The sequence below is a fragment of the Anomaloglossus baeobatrachus genome, chromosome 1 (genome assembly GCF_048569485.1).
Source record: "Anomaloglossus baeobatrachus isolate aAnoBae1 chromosome 1, aAnoBae1.hap1, whole genome shotgun sequence".
NCBI classification, from domain to species: Eukaryota; Metazoa; Chordata; class Amphibia; order Anura; family Aromobatidae; genus Anomaloglossus; species Anomaloglossus baeobatrachus.
The window spans coordinates 279,201,180-279,221,538 of NC_134353.1; the positions used below are offsets into that span (position 1 = coordinate 279,201,180).

The 20,359-nt window shown below is 42.3% G+C and overlaps 1 protein-coding gene across 1 annotated transcript in view; it reads left to right on the forward strand.

Moving 5' to 3' along the window:
* Nucleotides 1-13,771: 13,771 nt before the first annotated feature.
* The window catches only part of ARHGEF38 (Rho guanine nucleotide exchange factor 38), a 169,830-nt gene continuing 163,242 nt past the window's right edge, over nucleotides 13,772-20,359 (forward strand). Inside the window, exon 1 of the mRNA XM_075336792.1 lies at nucleotides 13,772-13,973. Coding sequence (XP_075192907.1) covers nucleotides 13,772-13,973 — 202 coding nt within the window. The remainder of the gene's footprint in view (nucleotides 13,974-20,359) is intronic.

The following is a 20,359-nucleotide window of genomic DNA, read 5'->3' on the forward strand; positions in this document are numbered from 1 at the left end:
TTCATGCTGCACGGTCCTCTGCTTACCTGCATGGTCATCCACATGTAGCGTGATCCTTTGCACTCCCACACGGCCATCCTCATTTTACATGGTCTTCGGGTTTGCTGGGTTCAGTCAGACTTTAGTTAAATGTGCAGTTCAGGACCCGTACTTGTCCCAAATTTGACCCTGGACAATGAACCCCATATAAGTCAATGGGTTCCCAAACTTATGTGCTATGAAATGTCTGTAAAATGGTAGTAGTATGCGATAGGGGGCTGCAGACAGAAGCAAATAGGGGGCAATTGCCCTGCAAACGTAGACATGGAATACATTTTAGAAAGCAATAATGTGAGCTTCCGCCTATTTTTGATAACCTTTAGACCCGGGATTGGCGTGCACATAACAATGTAGTCAAGGTGCTAGTGAACAGGTTGTGGTTAACCCCTGTAATAGTTTTGACACTCCATAGGTCACTGCTGGTCAGCGGCAGGCCCGGAATTCTCATGCTTGTAAGAAACTCCAGGCCTGCCACTGACCAGCAGTGACTTATGGACTGTCTTTTTGTGAACATTCTCATAACAAGGCTCCAGGGGTCACTACCGGTCAGCAGAATGTACAAAATTTCTCACGCTTGTGAGCTCTGGAACCTCGTTCTGAGAACGTCTAGGAACGAGGCTGCTCCAGAGGTCACTGCCGGTCAGTGGCAGGCCCGGAATTCTTATGAGTGTGAGAAATTTCAGGCCTGCCACTGACCAGCAGTGACCTATGAAGCGTCGTTCTGAAAAAGTTCTTAAAATGATTCTCCATAGGAATCAATTTCCATAGTGGAAGATTACACTTTGGATTATGTCGGAACTTCCAGGATTTATTTTAAAGTAATAAATTGGTGAAAGAGGGAGTGTGGGAGTGTGTCTTTATTCTTTTATTTTTTTTCTTTGTCTGTGTGTGTTTTAACTCTATTCTTGTCAGGTTAGAAATGGGGGTGTTTGATAGACACATATTCATTACAAACCCCTGGGCATCAACCCCAAAAGTATTACATTGATTGCTGCTGCACTAGGGCAATCGATTAGATCTGCAGCCTTTCAACAAACTTTATTAACATATGAACAGTACCTGAACACCAAACTCGGACACAAACTTTTTTTAAAGTCTGTGTTTGAGTCCAAGCCCCGGACACCTGGTGTCCGGTACGAACCGCAAAGTTGCAAAGTTTACAGCTCATCCCTACTCCTGGTATCTAACCCTTGAACGTTCAAGTATCCTGCCTCTTGACCTGTTTGTGTAGTGCTTAGTGTCACATACAGCAGTTGAAATAAGTATTGAACACGTCACCAATTTTCTAAGTAAATAATTTCTAAAGGTGCTATTGACATGAATTTCTCACCAGATGTCAATAACAACCCGTCCAATCCACACAGGCAAAGAAATCAAACCATACATGTCCATAAATTAAGTTGTGTGTAATAATGAGAAATGACACATGGAAAAAGTATTGAACATGCTTACTGAAATTTATTTAATACTTTGTGGAAAATAATTTGTTGGTGATGACAGCTTCAAGACGCCTCCTGCATTGCTTAGATGGGATTTTGGCCCATTCTTCCACACAAACACCCTTCAAATCCTGAAGATGAAATCTAAGCTTTAATTTCTTCTATTAGTTTTTCATTGGAATTAAGTCAGGTGATTGCCTGGACCATTTTAGCAGCTTTATTTTCTTTCTCTGAAACCAATTGAGTTTTCTTGGCTTGTCAACATGTTGAGTAAACTTTAAATATGTTTGAACATACTTTTTTCAGCAATGGAGTCTTGCATGGTGAGCATGCATACAGACCAATGGGGTTGAGTGCAACACTGTTTTCTTTGAAACAATTGTACTTGCTGCTTTCAAGTCTTTCTGTAGCTCTTTACACGTGGTTCTTGGCTCTTGGACAAGTCTTCTAATAATTCTTTTCACTCCAAAGTCTGAAATTTTGCGTAGAGCATCTGGTTGTGGTCAGTTTATGATGAAATGATGCTCTTTCTACTTCCAGATTAGGCCCCAACAGTGCTCTTTGGAACCCTCAGTAGTTTAGAAATAATTATCTAACTAATGCCATCAGTTTGCTTTTGACACATGGTGTTTGGCTCTTAACTCACAAATCTCATGGCGGCATCAGACGCTGTTCAGACTACAGACTCTGACACTCCACACTATGATTTCCCTGGTGCTTCTGAGTTGCACAGTCAGGCTCTGGCGCCAACCAGCTGTGTGCTCATTAGTGATCGGGCTAGCAGGTGTTAATTTCTGCTAACCTGCTGGTTACCTTTTGGATCACATGTTGCGAGAAACCTATCACAGTTACTCTTTAAGATGGAGGAATCTGTCTTTTCATGCTGACTATTGCTTTTTGCTTATCCGGTCCATGTGCTGTTGTGTTCCAGTAACTTGTAATTTACTGCGTATTGCTTGGTGTGTTGTGGAATCCTCTTTTCAGGTTATTTCCTCCCTGCTTTTTATTTTCCTCCTTATTATTTGTTGTTTGATAACTCTGTGTGAATGTACTGTATGATAGAGTTTTGGTTTACCCTGTGTGTCCATATCTGTGGGTTTAACAATTACTGTCCTGGCTCTCCCCGGGATGGGGGAGATGGAGTATTAGATCAGGCCTAGCCAGGAGCAGGGTAAGGAAGGCAGCCTTGGCATTGTTATCATTAGACATATCTCTGGGAGTAGAGACAACTAGGGCCCCCTAGCCTGAGGGCCAGTCTAGGAGCCTTGGTCTTGTTATCCCTTCACACCCCATGACAGCTTTGCAACAATGAGGTTACAAAGGTCTTGAGACAGCTCACTGGTTTTACCCATCATGAGATGTTTCTTGTGTGACACCTTGGTAATGAGACACCTTTTTATAGGCCATCAGTTGAACCATCTTTCCCCTAAGTGGAAAGATTGCTTTCTAATTATTAAAGATTTCAGTTGGTGCCATGACATTCCATGACTTTTTGCAAATCTTTTTCTTCATGTATTCAATACTTTTTCCCTGTGTCATTTTTCATTAATACACACAATTTATGGACATCTATGGTTTGATTTATTTGCCTGTGTGGATTTGATGAGTTGTTACCAACACCTGGTGAGCATTTCATTGCACCTTTAGAAATATATTTACTTAGATATATATTTACTTAGAAAATTGGTGCTGTGTTCAATATATATGTATACATATTTATAGTGTTGTCACCGCATCTTTATTAGAATGAAGCGAGGAAACGGTAACTCGCTTGTGGTAAGCAAGTGGACAGTTACTGATTTATTTATCCAACTTTTGGTTGGATCAATGTTATTTTATGGTGTTTAATAATAAATTGGTTATGGTTTACTTATTTCAGGAATCGATCAGAAAACAGTCAAAAGAATGAATACATTCATTTCTATGTAAAAATGACTTACATATAGCTTCAGTTTTTTGAACATTTGAAATGCTTAAAGTTTCTAAAATCACAAAATGATTCAACAAAGTGATTTGTCCATTCTCCTGGCATTTTTCATTTAGAAATCGCTCTGTACTCTACAGTACAAGTCAATGAGAAAGGTCAAAAGATGCCTGGATGACTTTTGGTGTGTTTTGCCATTATTTTTCCTTTAAACAACACTAGCAGTTTCTTCATTATTCAATTAAGTGAAAAAAAATACAGGAACATAACACTAAAAATAAGTTACAAAAACCATGGAGGAAATTATCAAAAAAACTACACAAAAGATGCTTCCGAAAAAAAAATGACAACAGTTTTTCATGTCCTCCTCAACCAATCTCAATCTTCTGTGTAGGCGTTTTGTCCCATGTTGACATAGCTGCATATATTTGCCCTTGCTTTGCCATGAGCAACACTTATGTTGTACCGCTATTCTGATTTGTATCAAGGCTGCATATACTACGCACTTAATATTGCAGCCGTGCAATAACGGAGCTGCCCACTTCCATATTATTTGGCTTTACTGATGCTACAGTGAATGCTATCTCTACTGTGTGATATTTTCTCCATGATAAAACTATAGACATTTCAGATTGTGTATGTAACAGGTCTGGCACCGTAAACTTAAAGAAGTTGTCCAGTTACCAAAACTGATTTGTTTTTCTCCTAAATCTTGCTAATATGTGCCTCTCTACACATCTATTATGTTATTTCAGCAATGTTACCTTTTATCATGCTATAGCAGCACATCCTCATTGCTGGTTCCAGTTTTGATGGGGTAAATCTCTCTCCTGACTTCCTGGGTTCATTTCCTACAACTCCCATAATTCTTTGCAGTGGCACCCTGCGCTCTACTCATCCTCCCACCCCCGTGCAGTAACATACTCACCCGACATGACTCCTCCTCTTGCTCCTGCTGCTGGCCCCACACACAGCTGTAGGATGGTAACTAAACCCTCCTCTCCTTCTCCTCATGCTGGGCTGCAACGTGTGGTAGTCACTGCCCACAGCCCAGTCACTCAGGATCAGAGACAGCTGCAGCTGCTGATGTAATGTCAACTTTCAGAGCCCAGAAGTTGACGTGACATCAGCGGATGCCAGAGGCCACAGCACCCAGGGTCATGTGATCGGCACTGAGCGAGCAGAATAGCACCGCTCAGTGCCAGAACTGGAAATAGAAGGCAATTTTAAAGACAACTGAAATAGTAAATTACACTGATAGAGAATAAAACAAAAATGGGTGAACCACCCCTTTAAGCACTCTTTGAATTCTGCTGAAGTGACAGAGTAGTAATTTTAATAATTTTTTGCTGAGATTTTCCAAAGACATTTAGCCTTCAGTTTCATTTCCATTGTCCCTATTTTCAAGGTAGGTAGAGTATTTACTCGATTAACATCAATGAGATAGCGATGTTTTCAGTCTCAGAGCTGGTTGCATGGTAAACTTGCATAGAGAGAACAATTTCTCATTATACACACACAATTCTATCAGCTAAATTCTTTTTTGAGCCTTTGCTTGATCTACCCCACCCAGTTATGACATGAATAAAGTCCGACACTGAGGACCACGGTGACCCCATTGTGCTAGCATTATGTGAGCTGTGACAACTAGGTTAGCTTTTTATTGTCACAGTAGTTTATAAGAGGGGGAACTGTTTACCTAAACTTCTATTGTACGAAATAAAACTTAATATTGTTGTAATTAAATGAAATGCAGATTGTAAGCCAGCGAGCCCCTGCTCCTCACTCCTCCTGTAACTGTTGAACTATGTGCTTCTTTTGTTTTGTTTTTGTCCGTACATGCCCCCTCTTAATTGTAAAGTGCTGCGGAATATGTTGGTGCTATAAAAATCCTTTTTTAATATTATTAAATGCAGTAAAATTACACATGCACAGATATGCATAAAGTACATGTAATATACAGTCTATCACAAAAGTGAGTACACCCTCACATTGTTGTAAATATTTTATTATATCTTTTGATGGGACAACAAAGAAGATATGACACTTTGATACAATGTACAGTAGTGTGCAGCTTGTATTTTATGTAAATGTAATGTGCCCTTTAAATAACTCAACACACAGTCATTAATGTTTAAATGGCTGACAGCAAAAGTGAGTACACCTCTAAGTGACTATGGCCAAATTGTGTCCAAAGTGTCAATATTTTGTGTGGCTGCCATTCTGCTCAAGCCCTGCCTTCACTCTCTCAGGTATAAAGTTCACTAGGGCTTCACAGGTTGATGCTGATGTCAGGGTGTTGGCCATCTTCTTAAAGCCTAGTCCATCTTTATGTAGAACAACAATTCTTTTTTTTCAGATCATCAGAGATTTTTTTGCCACAAGGTGCTATCTTAAATTTCCAGTGACCAGTATGAGAGAGTGAGCCACTGGTAACACCAAATTTATATTTTTTAACACACCTGCTCCCCATACACACCTGAGGCAACACTTGAGAGTAACACTAATGAATCACATGACACCAGGGAGGGAAAGTGGCTATTTGGGCACAAATTGGCCACTTTTATTTTGGGGTGTACTTTTGTTCCCAGCAGTTTAGAAATTAATGGCTGTGTATTGAATTTAGAGGCCACACTAAATTTACACTGTTATACAAGCTGCACACTGACTACTTTACATTGTATCTGTCAGGGCCAGGTGGACGGGCAGACCCAGGAGGTGGATCCACTGGGCCGAACTCCTAGATGGTAGTAAAGAGTCCGGTAGCTGGAACACTATAAACAGCAGAACAGTCCGTGCACACGAGTATAGCGGAGAAGTCCCTGGGACCACGGAGTCACGGGTGGTAGTCCGGGTGACGCAGCTCAGGTTCGGAAGCCGAGATGATGTCAGGCGGGGTCCGGAACCTTTGGAGCGAGATGACGAGTCACCGCAGGGATCCGGGATGGTGCGGACTGTCAGGATGGCAGATGGACAGCGTTCGGGGTTCAGGATACGGCAGGACTGGATGGCGAGGCAGGCACGGCTCTACAAGAGAGATAGGTGAGTATATACACATATACACCAGGAGACCTGACTCCTAGCTTAGGAAACACGAAGATCAGGCCCCGCCCCCTTGGACAATAAACCCCTTTATACCCTGTACCTGATTAGCCTCATTTCCTGTTAATGGACGCTGGCCCTTTAAGAAAGGGTCAGTGACCGCGCGCGCGCCCTAATGCGCATGCGCGCGGCCCGGGTGCCAGAAGCCAGGGAAGGAAGCTGAGAGGAAAACGCAGGGGAGCCGGCCAGGGCCTGGGAAGCCGTCGGGCGCCGGGATCGGAGACGAGGGGACCTGGGAAGGACGGGCACCGGAGGCTGGAGAGCGGGGAGCGTGGCAGGTGAGCCGGGGAGCGGGGCTGAGGACCCGGGGAGCGGAACAGAGGACCCGGGAAGGGGAGCCGAGGACCCGGGGAGCGTGACAGTATCAAAGTGTCATATCTTCAGTGTTGTCCAATGGAAAGATATGATACAATATTTACAAAAATGTGAGGGGTGTACTCACTCTTGTGATATACTGTATGTATATATATATATATATATATATATATATACAGTACAGAGCAAAAGTTTGGACACACCTTCTGATTCAAAGAGTTTTCCTTATTTTCATGACTCAGTCCAAAAAATTGAGAAAACTTTGAAAGTGTCCCCAAGTGCAGTGGCAAAAACCATCAAACACTACAAAGAAACTGGCTCACATAAAGACCGCCCCAGGAAAGGAAGACCAAGAGTCACCTCTGCTGCGGAGGATAAGTTTATCCGAGTCACTAGCCTCAGAAATCGCAGGTTAATCGCAGCTCAGATTAGAGACCAGGTCAATGCCACACAGAGTTCTAGCAGCAGACACAGCTCTAGAGCAACTGTTAAGAGGAGACTTTGTGCAGCAGGCCTTCATGGTAAAATAGCTGCTAGGAAACCACTGCTAAGGACAGGCAACAAGCAGAAGAGACTTGTTTGGGCTAAAGATAGCGTGGAAGTGCTTTGCTGGTGACACTGTTGGGGATTTATTCAAAATTGAAGGCATACTAAACCAGCATGGCTACCACAGCATTTTGCAGCGGCATGCTATTCCATCCGGTTTGCGTTTAGTTGGACCATCATTTATTTTTCAACAGGACAATGACCTCAAACACACCTCCAGACTGTATAAGGGCTATTTGACTAAGAAGGAGAGTGATGGGGTGCTACGCCAGATGACCTGGCCTCCACAGTCACCAGACCTGAACCCAATCGAGATGGTTTGTGGTAAGCTGGACCGCAGAGTGAAGGGAAAAGGGCCAACAAGTGCTGAGCATCTCTGGGAACTCCTTCAAGACTGTTGGAAGACTATTTCCAGGGACTACCTCTTGAAGCTCATCAAGAGAATGCCATGAGTGTGCAAAGCAGTAATCAAAGCAAAAGGTGGCTACTTTGAAGAACTTAGAATATAAGACATATTTTTAGATGTTTCACACTTTTTTTTGTTAAGTATTTCATTCCACATGTTTTAATTCATAGTTTTGATGCCTTCAATGTGAATCTACAATTTTCAGAGTCATGAAAATAAAGAAAACTCTTTGAATGAGAAGATGTGTCAGTGCTGGTGAGAAAAAGCTGTCGCAATAGCGTGAGTAATGCAAGCAGACAAATATTTTCTGAACTAAACAAATATTTCAGCAATCTTTATTCCAGCAAAAAAAATAAAACATAAAGATAATTCCAGGTACAAGAAATGCTCTAATACAAGCATTTCCTACATGTTTCTGACCAAACAGTCCGTATTCATTGATGAAAGCTTGATAATGGGGAGCTGGTCTGTTCCTATTCACAATTGCAGGAATCATTTTGTCTGTGTACAAGAGGATCTGGATAGTAGACTTCGATATTGGGTTTGTGGTTACCAGCTGTACTGGACACAAAGTACCCAATTATATCACACAGATGATAATCATCATAATATTCATATGCAGTCATTAAAGAAGTTCTGAGTGCATATTTCTAATCCCTACCTAACTGTCCCAGAATTTAGTAGCATACATAATGAGATCTTTAGAAGAAGTATTTGTAAAGATCCTTTATTATATGCTAATGAGCATAGGGACTCATTGCAGGGGCATTGGTTCCCCCGACTAGTCCGTCCTCTTGGCATGTTAGCAAGCCCACAGGGGCGTGTTAACATGCTATTTAATACCCATTGCCCAACGCGTACCTGTGTCCGTTGTCACCGCCTCAGACACCGGGTTTTGGGTCAGTGCTCATGATCAGAAGTTACCGCACTTCCAGTCATGTGCACTATGAAACTGGGTGTACACGTCCTTTCAGAGAGGTCTAGTGCGCATGACCAGAAGTGCCGGGGACTTCTGATCATGCGCACTGAGCCTAAACCCAGTGTCACCGGCGTTGGCAACAGACAAAGGCACATGTGTCACTGCCAATAACGCTGGGCATTTAATTTCATGTTAACATGCCCCTGTGGCCGTGCTAAGATGCTGAGGGCAGACTAGTTGCTGGCCTCATTAGCATATCATAAAGGATCTTTAAAAATACTTTTTCTAAAGATCTATTTATCTATGCTACTAGATACTGGGACCATTAAGCAGGAGTTAGAAATATGCACCCAGAACTGCTCGTGGTTCTGGGTGCATATTGCACCTGACAGGTTCACTTTAAGGCCTCTGCCACACTCACGTGAAAATCACACATGTGCCGCGAGACACGTATTTTCCTTGCGTGTTGCGTTAGGTAAGTACGTGTCTCCAGTACGTGCGGGCCACGTGTGTTCTCCGTGTGCTATCCGCGATAACACACAGCGAAGCGGTAATTTACATACTCACATGGTCCTTGCTGCTGTCCAGGGTACTGATCTTCAGCTCCATCCACGCCCACTCCCCGCTGATGCTGCTTCTGGCCGAGCGGAGGGGCGGAGATCAGCGCCCGTGACATCACGCCCACCTCCTTAACATGCTCATAATGAGCGCCGGCCGACAGCAACTGTTTACAGCGGAAGATTCGGCAGGGCAGAAAAAGGTGAGTATTTGTAATTTTTATTTTAAAATAATGACACGTGTTTCTCCGGCGCGTGTCACACGGGACCGCATCCACACTACATCCGTGTGGTATGGGTTCGGGCTGTGCGACACCCGTGATGCCGGAGAAAACGGACATGTCGGCATGAGAAACTCACGGACACACGTAAGTACGGAACGGACACACATTCCGTTCAAAAATACTTACGTGTGTCCAATACATTGGGAATACATTGGTCCACATGTGTACTTGTCTCCGTTACGTGAAAAAACTGCCAAACACGTACCGGAGGCACGAACATGTGACAGAGGCCTAACTAAACAGCTACAGTTAGGTCCAGAAATATTTGGACAGTGACACAATTTTCGCGAGTTGGGCTCTGCATGCCACCACATTGGATTTGAAATGAAACCTCTACAACAGAATTCAAGTGCAGATTGTAACGTTTAATTTGAAGGTTTGAACAAAAATATCTGATAGAAATTGTAGGAATTGTACACATTTCGTTACAAACACTCCACATTTTAGGAGGTCAAAAGTAATTGGACAAATAAACCAAACCCAAACAAAATATTTTTATTTTTAATATTTTGTTGCGAATCCTTTGGAGGCAATCACTGCCTTAAGTCTGGAACCCATGGACATCACCAAACGCTGGGTTTCCTCCTTCTTAATGCTTTGCCAGGCCTTTACAGCCGCAGCCTTCAGGTCTTGCTTGTTTGTGGGTCTTTCCGTCTTAAGTCTGGATTTGAGCAAGTGAAATGCATGCTCAATTGGGTTAAGATCTGGTGATTGACTTGGCCATTGCAGAATGTTCCACTTTTTTGCACTCATGAACTCCTGGGTGGCTTTGGCTGTATGCTTGGGGTCATTGTCCATCTGTACTATGAAGCGCCGTCCGATCAACTTTCCGGCATTTGGCTGAATCTGGGCTGAAAGTATATCCCGGTAGACTTCAGAATTCATCCGGCTACTCTTGTCTGCTGTCATGTCATCAATAAACACAAGTGACCCAGTGTCATTGAAAGCCATGCATGCCCATGCCATCACGTTGCCTCCACCATGTTTTACAGAGGATGTGGTGTGCCTTGGATCATGTGCCGTTCCCTTTCTTCTCCAAACTTTTTTCTTCCCATCATTCTGGTACAGATTGATCTTGGTCTCATCTGTCCATAGAATACTTTTCCAGAACTGAGCTGGCTTCATGAGGTGTTTTTCAGCAAATTTAACTCTGGCCTGTCTATTTTTGGAATTGATGAATGGTTTGCATCTATATGTGAACCCTTTGTATTTACTTTCATGGAGTCTTCTCTTTACTGTTGACTTAGAGACAGATACACCTACTTCACTGAGAGTGTTCTGGACTTCAGTTGATGTTGTGAACGGGTTCTTCTTCACCAAAGAAAGTATGCGGCGATCATCCACCACTGTTGTCATCCGTGGACGCCCAGGCCTTTTTGAGTTCCCAAGCTCACCAGTCAATTCCTTTTTTCTCAGAATGTACCCGACTGTTGATTTTGCTACTCCAAGCATGTCTGCTATCTCTCTGATGGATTTTTTCTTTTTTTTCAGCCTCAGGATGTTCTGCTTTACCTCAATTGAGAGTTCCTTAGACCGCATGTTGTCTGGTCACAGCAACAAGTTCCAAATGCAAAACCACACACCTGTAATCAACCCCAGACCTTTTAACTACTTCATTGATTACAGGTTAACAAGGGAGACGCCTTCAGAGTTAATTGCTGCCCTTAGAGTCCCTTGTCCAATTACTTTTGGTCCCTTTAAAAAGAGGAGACTATGCATTACAAAGCTATGATTCCTAAACCCTTTCTCTGATTTGGATGTGAAAACACTCATATTGCAGCTGGGAGTGTGCACTTTCAGCCCATATTATATATATAATTGTATTTCTGAACATATTTTTGTAAACAGCTAAAATAACAAAACTTGTGTCACTGTCCAAATATTTCTGGACCTAACTGTATGTAAGAGACTTAAAATTGGGTAAAGAAAAGCCACATTATACTACAAATGGGGAGGTTGTGGAAAACAGTTTCAAGTCACAACCACCATGGCAAGATTGTGCACCACAACAAGACACAAAATAGTTATACTTAGTAATGAGCGAGCATACTCACCACTGTTCATTACTCAATTGAGAATAGGAGTTTAAAAATGCTTGACTTTCCAATGGACTTTCATTATACTCGATACTCGAGTCGCACCCAAGAACTTCGATTCTCGATTGATTAACGAGCAGTGGGGAGCACGCTCGCTTATCACTGTGTCAGCAAGGTCTCTCCTAGGTAAAGATTTTGAAGCAGACACGGATTTCAAGATATTTTGTTGAAGTTTTCTTCTTCTTCTACTCCCTCCCTCTTTCAACCTTGTTAAACCTGAGATCTTCTCTGTGTGTGGCACCACAATAATGCCTCGACAGCAGGCTTGCCGGCTTGACACCAATCTTTCCTTCACCTCCTATATACAATCTCTTGCCCACTGCTGTCGCTTGCACCTCAAGAACATCTCCAGAACCTTTCTCACCATGGAAACTACAAAAACCCTCACTGGGCCCTGATCCACTCCCACCTTGACTACTGCAATTCTCTATTAATTGGTCTCCCCCTAACCAGACCTTCTCCTGTACAGTCCATCCTTAATGCAGCAGCCATGGTCACCTATCTGACTAATCATTACTCGGACGCTGCTGCTCTGTGCCAGTGATTGCACTGGCTGCCCATATAGCACAGGATCCAATTCAAATTGCTTGTTTTCACCCACAAAGCTTTCCACAGTGCGACACCCCCCTTGGCTCCAAGACTTCTCCCGAGGGGCACCGGTCCTCTGGAATACTCTACCCTAAGAAACTAAGACAAACCACAACTTACTCAGCTTCAGACGCTCCCTACAAACACATCTTTTTAGGGTGGTCTATCACACTCCCTAATCGAATTCAATACTAATCCCTCCAGTATTTCTCAGAACATAACTCTCCATCAAACTGCACTGCACCCAAAAGCATCAGATTGGCTGACTGGTTCATGCAGCCTTTGTCTATGTCTAACCCCATTTCTTTGAGATAGCTGGATTGTCATAGTAAATAAGCACCTGTACCTTGCCCCCCCCCACACCTTATTGTAGATTGTAAGCTCCTACGAGCAGGGTTGTCTTTATTTTTACTCTACTTATTGTATTTTCTATCACTATCACTTGCTTGTATATAAGCCTCTGAATTGTAAATCGCTGCGGAATATGTTGGCGCTATAGAAATAAAGATTATTATTATGACAGACACATTGTGCTAACTTTCCTTTGAAATTGGATGATGTTCATCATTGCCATTAAGTCATAGCTGGCCACAATTAATGAGACCGAGACCATCTACTGTTTGGAGAGTTCTGGCCAGAAGTGTTGTTCATGCAATAATTGATCTGCTTTTTAAACTTTTGACTTTTTGCACAGTACTGTATATCTCAAAAATTCCACCACCTTTTTTAACCACCTATAGAGCATTTAAAGTAATTTGTACTATTATGTCAAATTATGCTATATTATTCCTGTGTACCAAAGAGTCACATTCAGGGCACTAGAGTCTATGCCAAGTGACTTTGCTGGAGCCTAGAGTTTCTTGAGAATGACATTAGAAGGACCTTATCCGGAAGGACAATGATGAGTGGGGGTTGTGACAGGGCTTGGTTTGTTAGCTTTACTACTTAGCAATCCTTTCATCAGTAAAGGAAACTGGAGTAATTAGTTACAAGAGATAACATATTGGCAATGTGCAGATACCTGCATTACCATAAAATGTACTAGGGAAGAACTCTCATAATCACTTGTAGACCCAAATAATATACATGAATCCTTCTCCTGGAGTGTAATAAGTGTCCCTATATTAGCATGCATTCTGAAGAAGCTGCTTCTGTGTTTTTCCTGAATAGATGGCACAATAGAGGAAGGACAATGAAAGCAATGAATGCAGAGGTTAGACTCCCCTCCGAGCTCTAAGACCAAGTAATTCCAGACTTCATTAGAGGGTGAAGGAGTTAAGGGAAGACAGCACACACCTCTGCCTTAGGAGGGTAAGTTTTGCCAGGATAGGAAGCAGGCAGGGCTGCTTTGCCTGCTAGTAGTGCAAGGCTCTCAGGTGACAAGCCCTCAGGTAGATACTAACATGACTTCATTGGGGTGGAGCTATGAGCTGTACAGGTGTCTGCTTCAGACAGGTTACTAGCACTGGTACAGCTGATCTCTGCCAGCGCTGACTCATTCCATTGCTGCATGCTGGTGCTTCGAAAATAAATCCGGGCACTGTACATGACTGACCATGGAAACCAAGGACCCCAATGGGAAAGATGGTGGGGGGTTCAAGAAAAAGAACTTGACTTTTCTGAAGAGCCGGCTGTACATGTTAGAGAGGCGAAAAACAGACACAATTGTGGAACATGCTGTGAATGGGGACCATGGAAATACAGGCACATTGCGCAGGACTCAATCTGACAGGACGGAGTACAACCAGAAGCTTAAAGGTAAGGGTGACACGACCAGCTGCAAAAATCGCCAACGCTTTACTTTATCCAGAGATGATACAATTCATTGTAGAAAAATATGCATGGAGTTGTGTGCCAGGAGGACTTCCCAAAATATTCTTCTGATGGATGCAACTCATACATTGGCATCCATTACTCATGTTATTGAAGAGTCTTCTGCAAGATAGACTTTTTTTTACTGGATGAGGTAGATCAGTATTCGATAGAACTGAATAAGAAAGTGTATCCAAATATAGCAGCAAAATGGTGGCCAAAAAACACCCTTTTGGCCTCTGTCAGGTGGACATATCTGACACTTATACACCAGGAGCTTTTTCACGGCGCACGTCAAGCAGACAATATAGTACACAGTGTGAAAGCTGCCTTATGTGTCTCAATATAATTACCCGACAGGCCTTTTTGCAAAATAAAGGTTCATGAGAAATCTCCTGTATTTATACACATGCTGGTGAAGCAGGGCTAAAGGCCCAGTCACACACAACGACTTACCAGCGATCCCGAAAACGATGTGACCTGATAAGGATCGCAGGTAAGTCGCTGGGAGATCGCAGGTGAGATGTCACACAGTCAGATCTTACCAGCAATGCAGGAACAATACAGGTCGCAGTAGCGACCTGTATAACGATCTCAGCAGTCACTGTGACCCTGTCACACAGTGTCAAACACAGCGATGTGTCCTGCTCAGCAGGACATCACCTTTGAAGAAAATGGCCTGGACCATTCTGCAACGACTAGCGATCTCACAGCAGGGGCCTGATCGCTGGTAGATGTCACACATAACGAGATCGCTAACGGGATCGCTACTGCGTCACCAAACGGTGACTCAGCTGCGATCTCGCTAGCGATCTCGTTATGTGTGACGGTACCTTAAGGTTGTCACATATCTATGGAGACATCAGTGCTTTATTGTGGGTACACCTGCCGCATTGTCCTGAGAGTTATCTCAATCCACAAATAAAGAATGGAGAATACAGTGCTGCCTAATCTGTAAATGCTTAGCATGGATAGATTGCCTATATATATAATGCATTCATTTTAATGATGGACCAATGCATGGAACTAATATTTGTAAAGCGAGTATTAATATGTGGCATTCATTATTTCTCAGGACTATAACCCACATAGGAGTCAGCCGTGTAAGTCTGATGAATGTGTTATTATGCATCATCCAAACATCAATGACTAGAGAGGATGGATGGATGTGCCTGTCTGTTGTAGGAATGCACACAGCAGGGGTGTCCAAACTTTTGTATCTTGGGCCATTGTGTTGAATTTCAACAGCCTCTTGCTTATTCCACTTTGCTGTTTGCCTACTTTTCTTTAGTTTGAAATAATTAATGTTTACAAGCAGGTAATGCAATATTGATGGCGTAACTAAGACTTATTAACTACAGGCGTCTTACAGTTATATGTAAGGCTTAAAGTGGTTGTCTCCTGTTTAGAAATGGATAAAACTGCACAGTGCTTGTAAAATCAAGACACTTTGCACTGTACTCCTTATTAAAAATCCTCTCCCTCATCATGCATGGAGACATTTTTAATACTATAGTGTACAGCTCGTTGCCTTGGTTACCAGCTGGTCTTAGGTTTCAGAGTGGCCAGTTATCTAAGCCACAATTGTGCACGTATAGCAGATGCTATGATTTAGAGCCTGTTCGGACCACTCTGACGCTGGTGAGATCATTGGATTCCAACACCTTCAGTCGCCATTCGCTTCCCCAAAGCTGCTTTGGATCAATGGCGAGAACATGCCACCAGCCCAAACTGTCAATTTTAACCAATCCTGGCATAGCAAGAAGCTTGGAAGCGTTCTTCAAGATATATCTTGAGATTTTTCAGAATGCTTTGCCTGGTCAAGCTTAACAGATTGCTGCTAGATGTATTCAATAATAATCTTCTATATTAAAAGCTTACAACATGCCTGGTGGCATGGTATGCAGTTTAGCTTAATCTAAATATGATTGTATCAGATGGGAACATGATTTGTTGTATAATATATAATAAACATTCTAATTCCAGTTCCATAATGCTTTACTTTGAAGGAGGTGTCAGGGACTTTAACATTGATTACCTATCCTTATAGGTCACCAATGTCTGATCGGTAGGGGTGCAACATCTAGCACCGCCGCCAATCAGCTGTTCCTGGTGCTCCCACCTACCGGAACTACTCAGTTGTGGAGCTAAACAGCACAGTTCCGTCAACTCTATAGTGGCCGCAGCTGTTACTGCACATCTGCCCCCTATTTAATAGAATGGGGGTGAATATGCAGTACCCAGACATGGCCACTATACAGTTGACGGAGCTCTGCAACTGAGCAGTTCCGGCTGATTGGAGTGCTGAGTGTCACACACCACGGATTAGACATTGATGACCTATTCTAGGGATAGATAATTAATGTTAAAGACCAATTTAAAGTAAAAATACTCTTTGATTAATGGGATAGTCCCATGAGTTGATCATCAGGGTTCTGTCTGCTGGAGTCCCTGGTATTAAGCCATTATTGGCATGAAAAGCTGTCAGCTTTTACACATTTTCCCTGCAGCCGTAATAATCTATTGCTGCTGCACAGCTGACAGTGCAAATCACAAGGACAGATGTTACAGGAAAAAAACACAGAATATTAAAGGAATTCCAACGGTAATTTCATGCTATATTTTTAGAGCAATTTCAGTTTATTTGCCAGGAAGATCTCCCAAGATTTACACTAATAAGCCCGTATTCTTTAATGGGTGAACATGTGGCTTTTGCAAAGAAACGTGCGGGCTAGGTGCACCTACATCGATAGCACATATTGACATGGTATACATTGGCGGTACGTGCATGATATTTTATAAATTCTCAATGCAACGCTGGCAGTGTAACATGCAACAGATTATCCTCATGCAAATATACAGCAGTAAAATCCACTGTGTTTTCTCTAAGTGGAAATTCACCATAGGAATAAGTTCACACATTGCGATTTGGTGCGGATTTTCGTCATGGATTTATGGGCAATAATTAAGCAGTGCGGAAGAAATTCCAACAAATGCCATCTACATGGTGCTAAAAATGTCTGTAGAAGTTGATATAGAGCAGATTTTAAAAACCGGAGTATTTCATTTTTTTGTGCTGAATTTAAGTTTAAACATTGCACGTTTGATGCAGATTTTACACATAATATCTATATTAAGTTTATATGTAATAAGAAAGATTACATGCAGATTCTGTTCCACATTTATTCTTTTCAGTGCAAAAGGTCAAATCCATGCTGAATCCACACAACAAATTGACATGACGTGGACTTCAAAATCCTACGAGACGAAAATACCTGCGATATGTAGATGACTTGGTTGAAATCTCATCTGCTTAGTTAGTGCTGTATTAGGCCCCCTTCACACATCAGTGATTCCGGTACATATGACTTCCGTTTTCATACGTACCGGAGACACGCAGATCATTAAAATCAATGGGTCTGCGCACACATCAGTATTTTCACTTGGACCGTGTGTTCGTATGGAGCACACGCGTGTCTGTGTGTTACACACGGAGACAAGTCTGTTTTTCTCCGGCAGCACTGATGTCACATGGACCGCATACTGATGTGATCCATGTGACACGTACCGGAGAAAACACATCTTTGAACTAAAATGATTATCTACACTCACCTGTCTCCCGTGCTGCTGTCTTTGGCGCTGCTGTCACTTGCTTCTGGGACACGCTCATTATACTCATGCATATTCACTGCATCGCGGACCGGGAAGCAACAGCAGTGGTGAGACAGCGGCACCATGAACAGGTGAGTATAGAAGTTCATGCTGTCAATGTGCTATCTGGATGTCACATTGATAGCACAGGGACAGTACACGTGTACCAAACGCACAGCACACAAATGGTCCATACCCACCTTCAACACTACTGTGCAACACACAAATGTTTTCACGAACATGTGAAGGGGGCATTAGGGATGGAAAATATGCAATGAATAAACATATCGGAAAGATTTTGTCTGGATCGGCCGGAGACCCATTTTTCTGCTAAAGCCAAGAATCACTTTAATAAATGTATAATGATTGATGAGCATTTATGCTGCTGATCCCTACATGGCTGATTTGGGGTGTTCACAAACCCTTTAACCCATTAAATCGCACACATTGTGCAGCTGTAATGTCTAAGGCATTATTAATCAAGCCCTTCAACTTTTGGGTAGTTTGCTAATATTTTGTCGGGAAAACCTTTTTTTACCAAACTAATGTGGATTTTGCAACTGGGTTTATTGTATTTTTGGATACATTTTGTTTACCTTGGTGAAAAAGATTGATGAGAGGTACTAAGCTCGTTGTCATGTACACAACTGTGGGAGAGCTGTATATATGTCACAGTGACTGATTATTATTTTGCTGACACTTGGTTCCTAGTTGGGATGAGTGTCTGAGTCTCTCTGACACAATGGTTGAGAGTCATAGCTCCAGGCTGTGAGCTGTATGTATCAGAGTGCAATAAACCTTCCTCGCCGTAAGACCCCGGCTCATGGTGTGTGTCACTGCTCGGTACATAGCTAAAGACAAGACCAAGGCGCTTTCTTGCTTAGTAACAGATCCAAGTAGAGGACTTAACACATGGTGACAAGAGATCGTTTCTGACTGTGGAAACAAGTTCAACAAGAGAACAATGGACGTATGAAATTTCTTCCGGTTACTTAGATAAGGTTTATGATAGATCAAATTTCTGTCACCAATGTATCATTAAAAGCCTGCTGTAATATAAGTATAACCTTTATCATAATTACAAGTAATTCACAATGTGAAAGCATAGTGCAATTCTGAATAGTGCAAGTGGTATTGCCAACAGGAACCACAAATATTCCAACATCCATTTTACAAGGACCTGGTTTGCAGTTTGAGACACATTAGTGATATCGACATCCCCCATTATGACTACATTTTTTAGGCTGGCCTCGTGAGGTGGATTCATGAAGCCACATATCAGGTTGCACACAAGGACTCAGCAGACTGGAAGGCACATGAAACAGTAGGACCTGGAAAACTGGTCATGCCGGGTAGGAGATAAACAAGTGAGGTTGGATCCACTGGAAGCTACAGAACAAGGACCAGAGATGACCAGATAATCACAGGTCTGAATCAGCACATAGATATAGGTGGCAGAATCCCATAATGGAAACAGTCTCAAACACAGTTTGTGATACTTACAACAAATGATGGCAAATGCAGGTCCAAATCATATCATGCAAATCTGATTTCAGTCAACCACTACCAAAATATTCCAACCTGAAATATCACATTTTTTAGGAAGCAAAAGTTCCAAATGTTTGTAGGATAAAATACTATACACTTCATTACATACAATTGATGACCAGTTTTTGCTTACATGTTCTTTTGTGAATAGGTTTCTGTTCTATGCAATGAATGAAAGGCTATTTTATGCATGTTTTACACACCCATCTATCGGTCCCAGTGTGCATACACTTTCTTTACTATGTTTTAAGGCCTTCAGGCCAAATTTGTATACAACCTAGTAGAACGTGCTTCAAACCTGTTCACTAACATTAAAGCCTTTCACTGTTTCTGAGTTTCATTCATTTGCTTACCAGCCTTTTTGTACATCTTTCTAAGGCCCAGTATCAATTTGAAGGTTTTCATCTACATGTGAGGTGCTATATCATGGCAAGTTTTAAATATAAACCAATAGTACCGTATTATATAACTTTTCTAGTACACTAAAAAAAACAACATTATAATGGACTTTGTGGATGGTATCAGGTATCAGTAGTGATCTGCAGAAGGTGAAATAAGTCTTGAACACGTCACCAATTTTCTAAGTAAATTTATTTCTATAAGTGCTTTTGACATCACATTCTCACTAGCTGTCAGTAACAACCCATCCAATCCACACAGGCAAAGAAATCAAACCATAGATGTACATAAAATATATTGTTATGAGTAATGACATAGGGAAAAGTATTGAACACATGAAAATGAGGTGTGAAAAAACATGGAAAGTCATGACACTAGCTGAAATGTATTAGTTATAATAAAAGCAATTTTGATACTTAGTGAAAAATAATATCAGTTGGTTTTATGCTTATGGCCTTTAATTATGTATCTCATTTGACTCGCCTGCCCCAGGGCCTTAGGTGACTCGATGTCGGGCCGGACTAGTCCGGGTTAGTCAGCGGTGGCAAGGACCAACTCCGTGACCTTGGCGGAGTCAATTAAAATGGCAGATGGGGGAGGTGATGATGGGAGTTGTAGTTTATTGAAATTCATGACGCCACCTGTGGAATTGTGCAGCATGAAGCCGCAGCTGCTGGAAGGGACCTCCGGGGCTGATGTTGTGGCAGCTTAGGTGTTTCTTACTCCCCACAGGT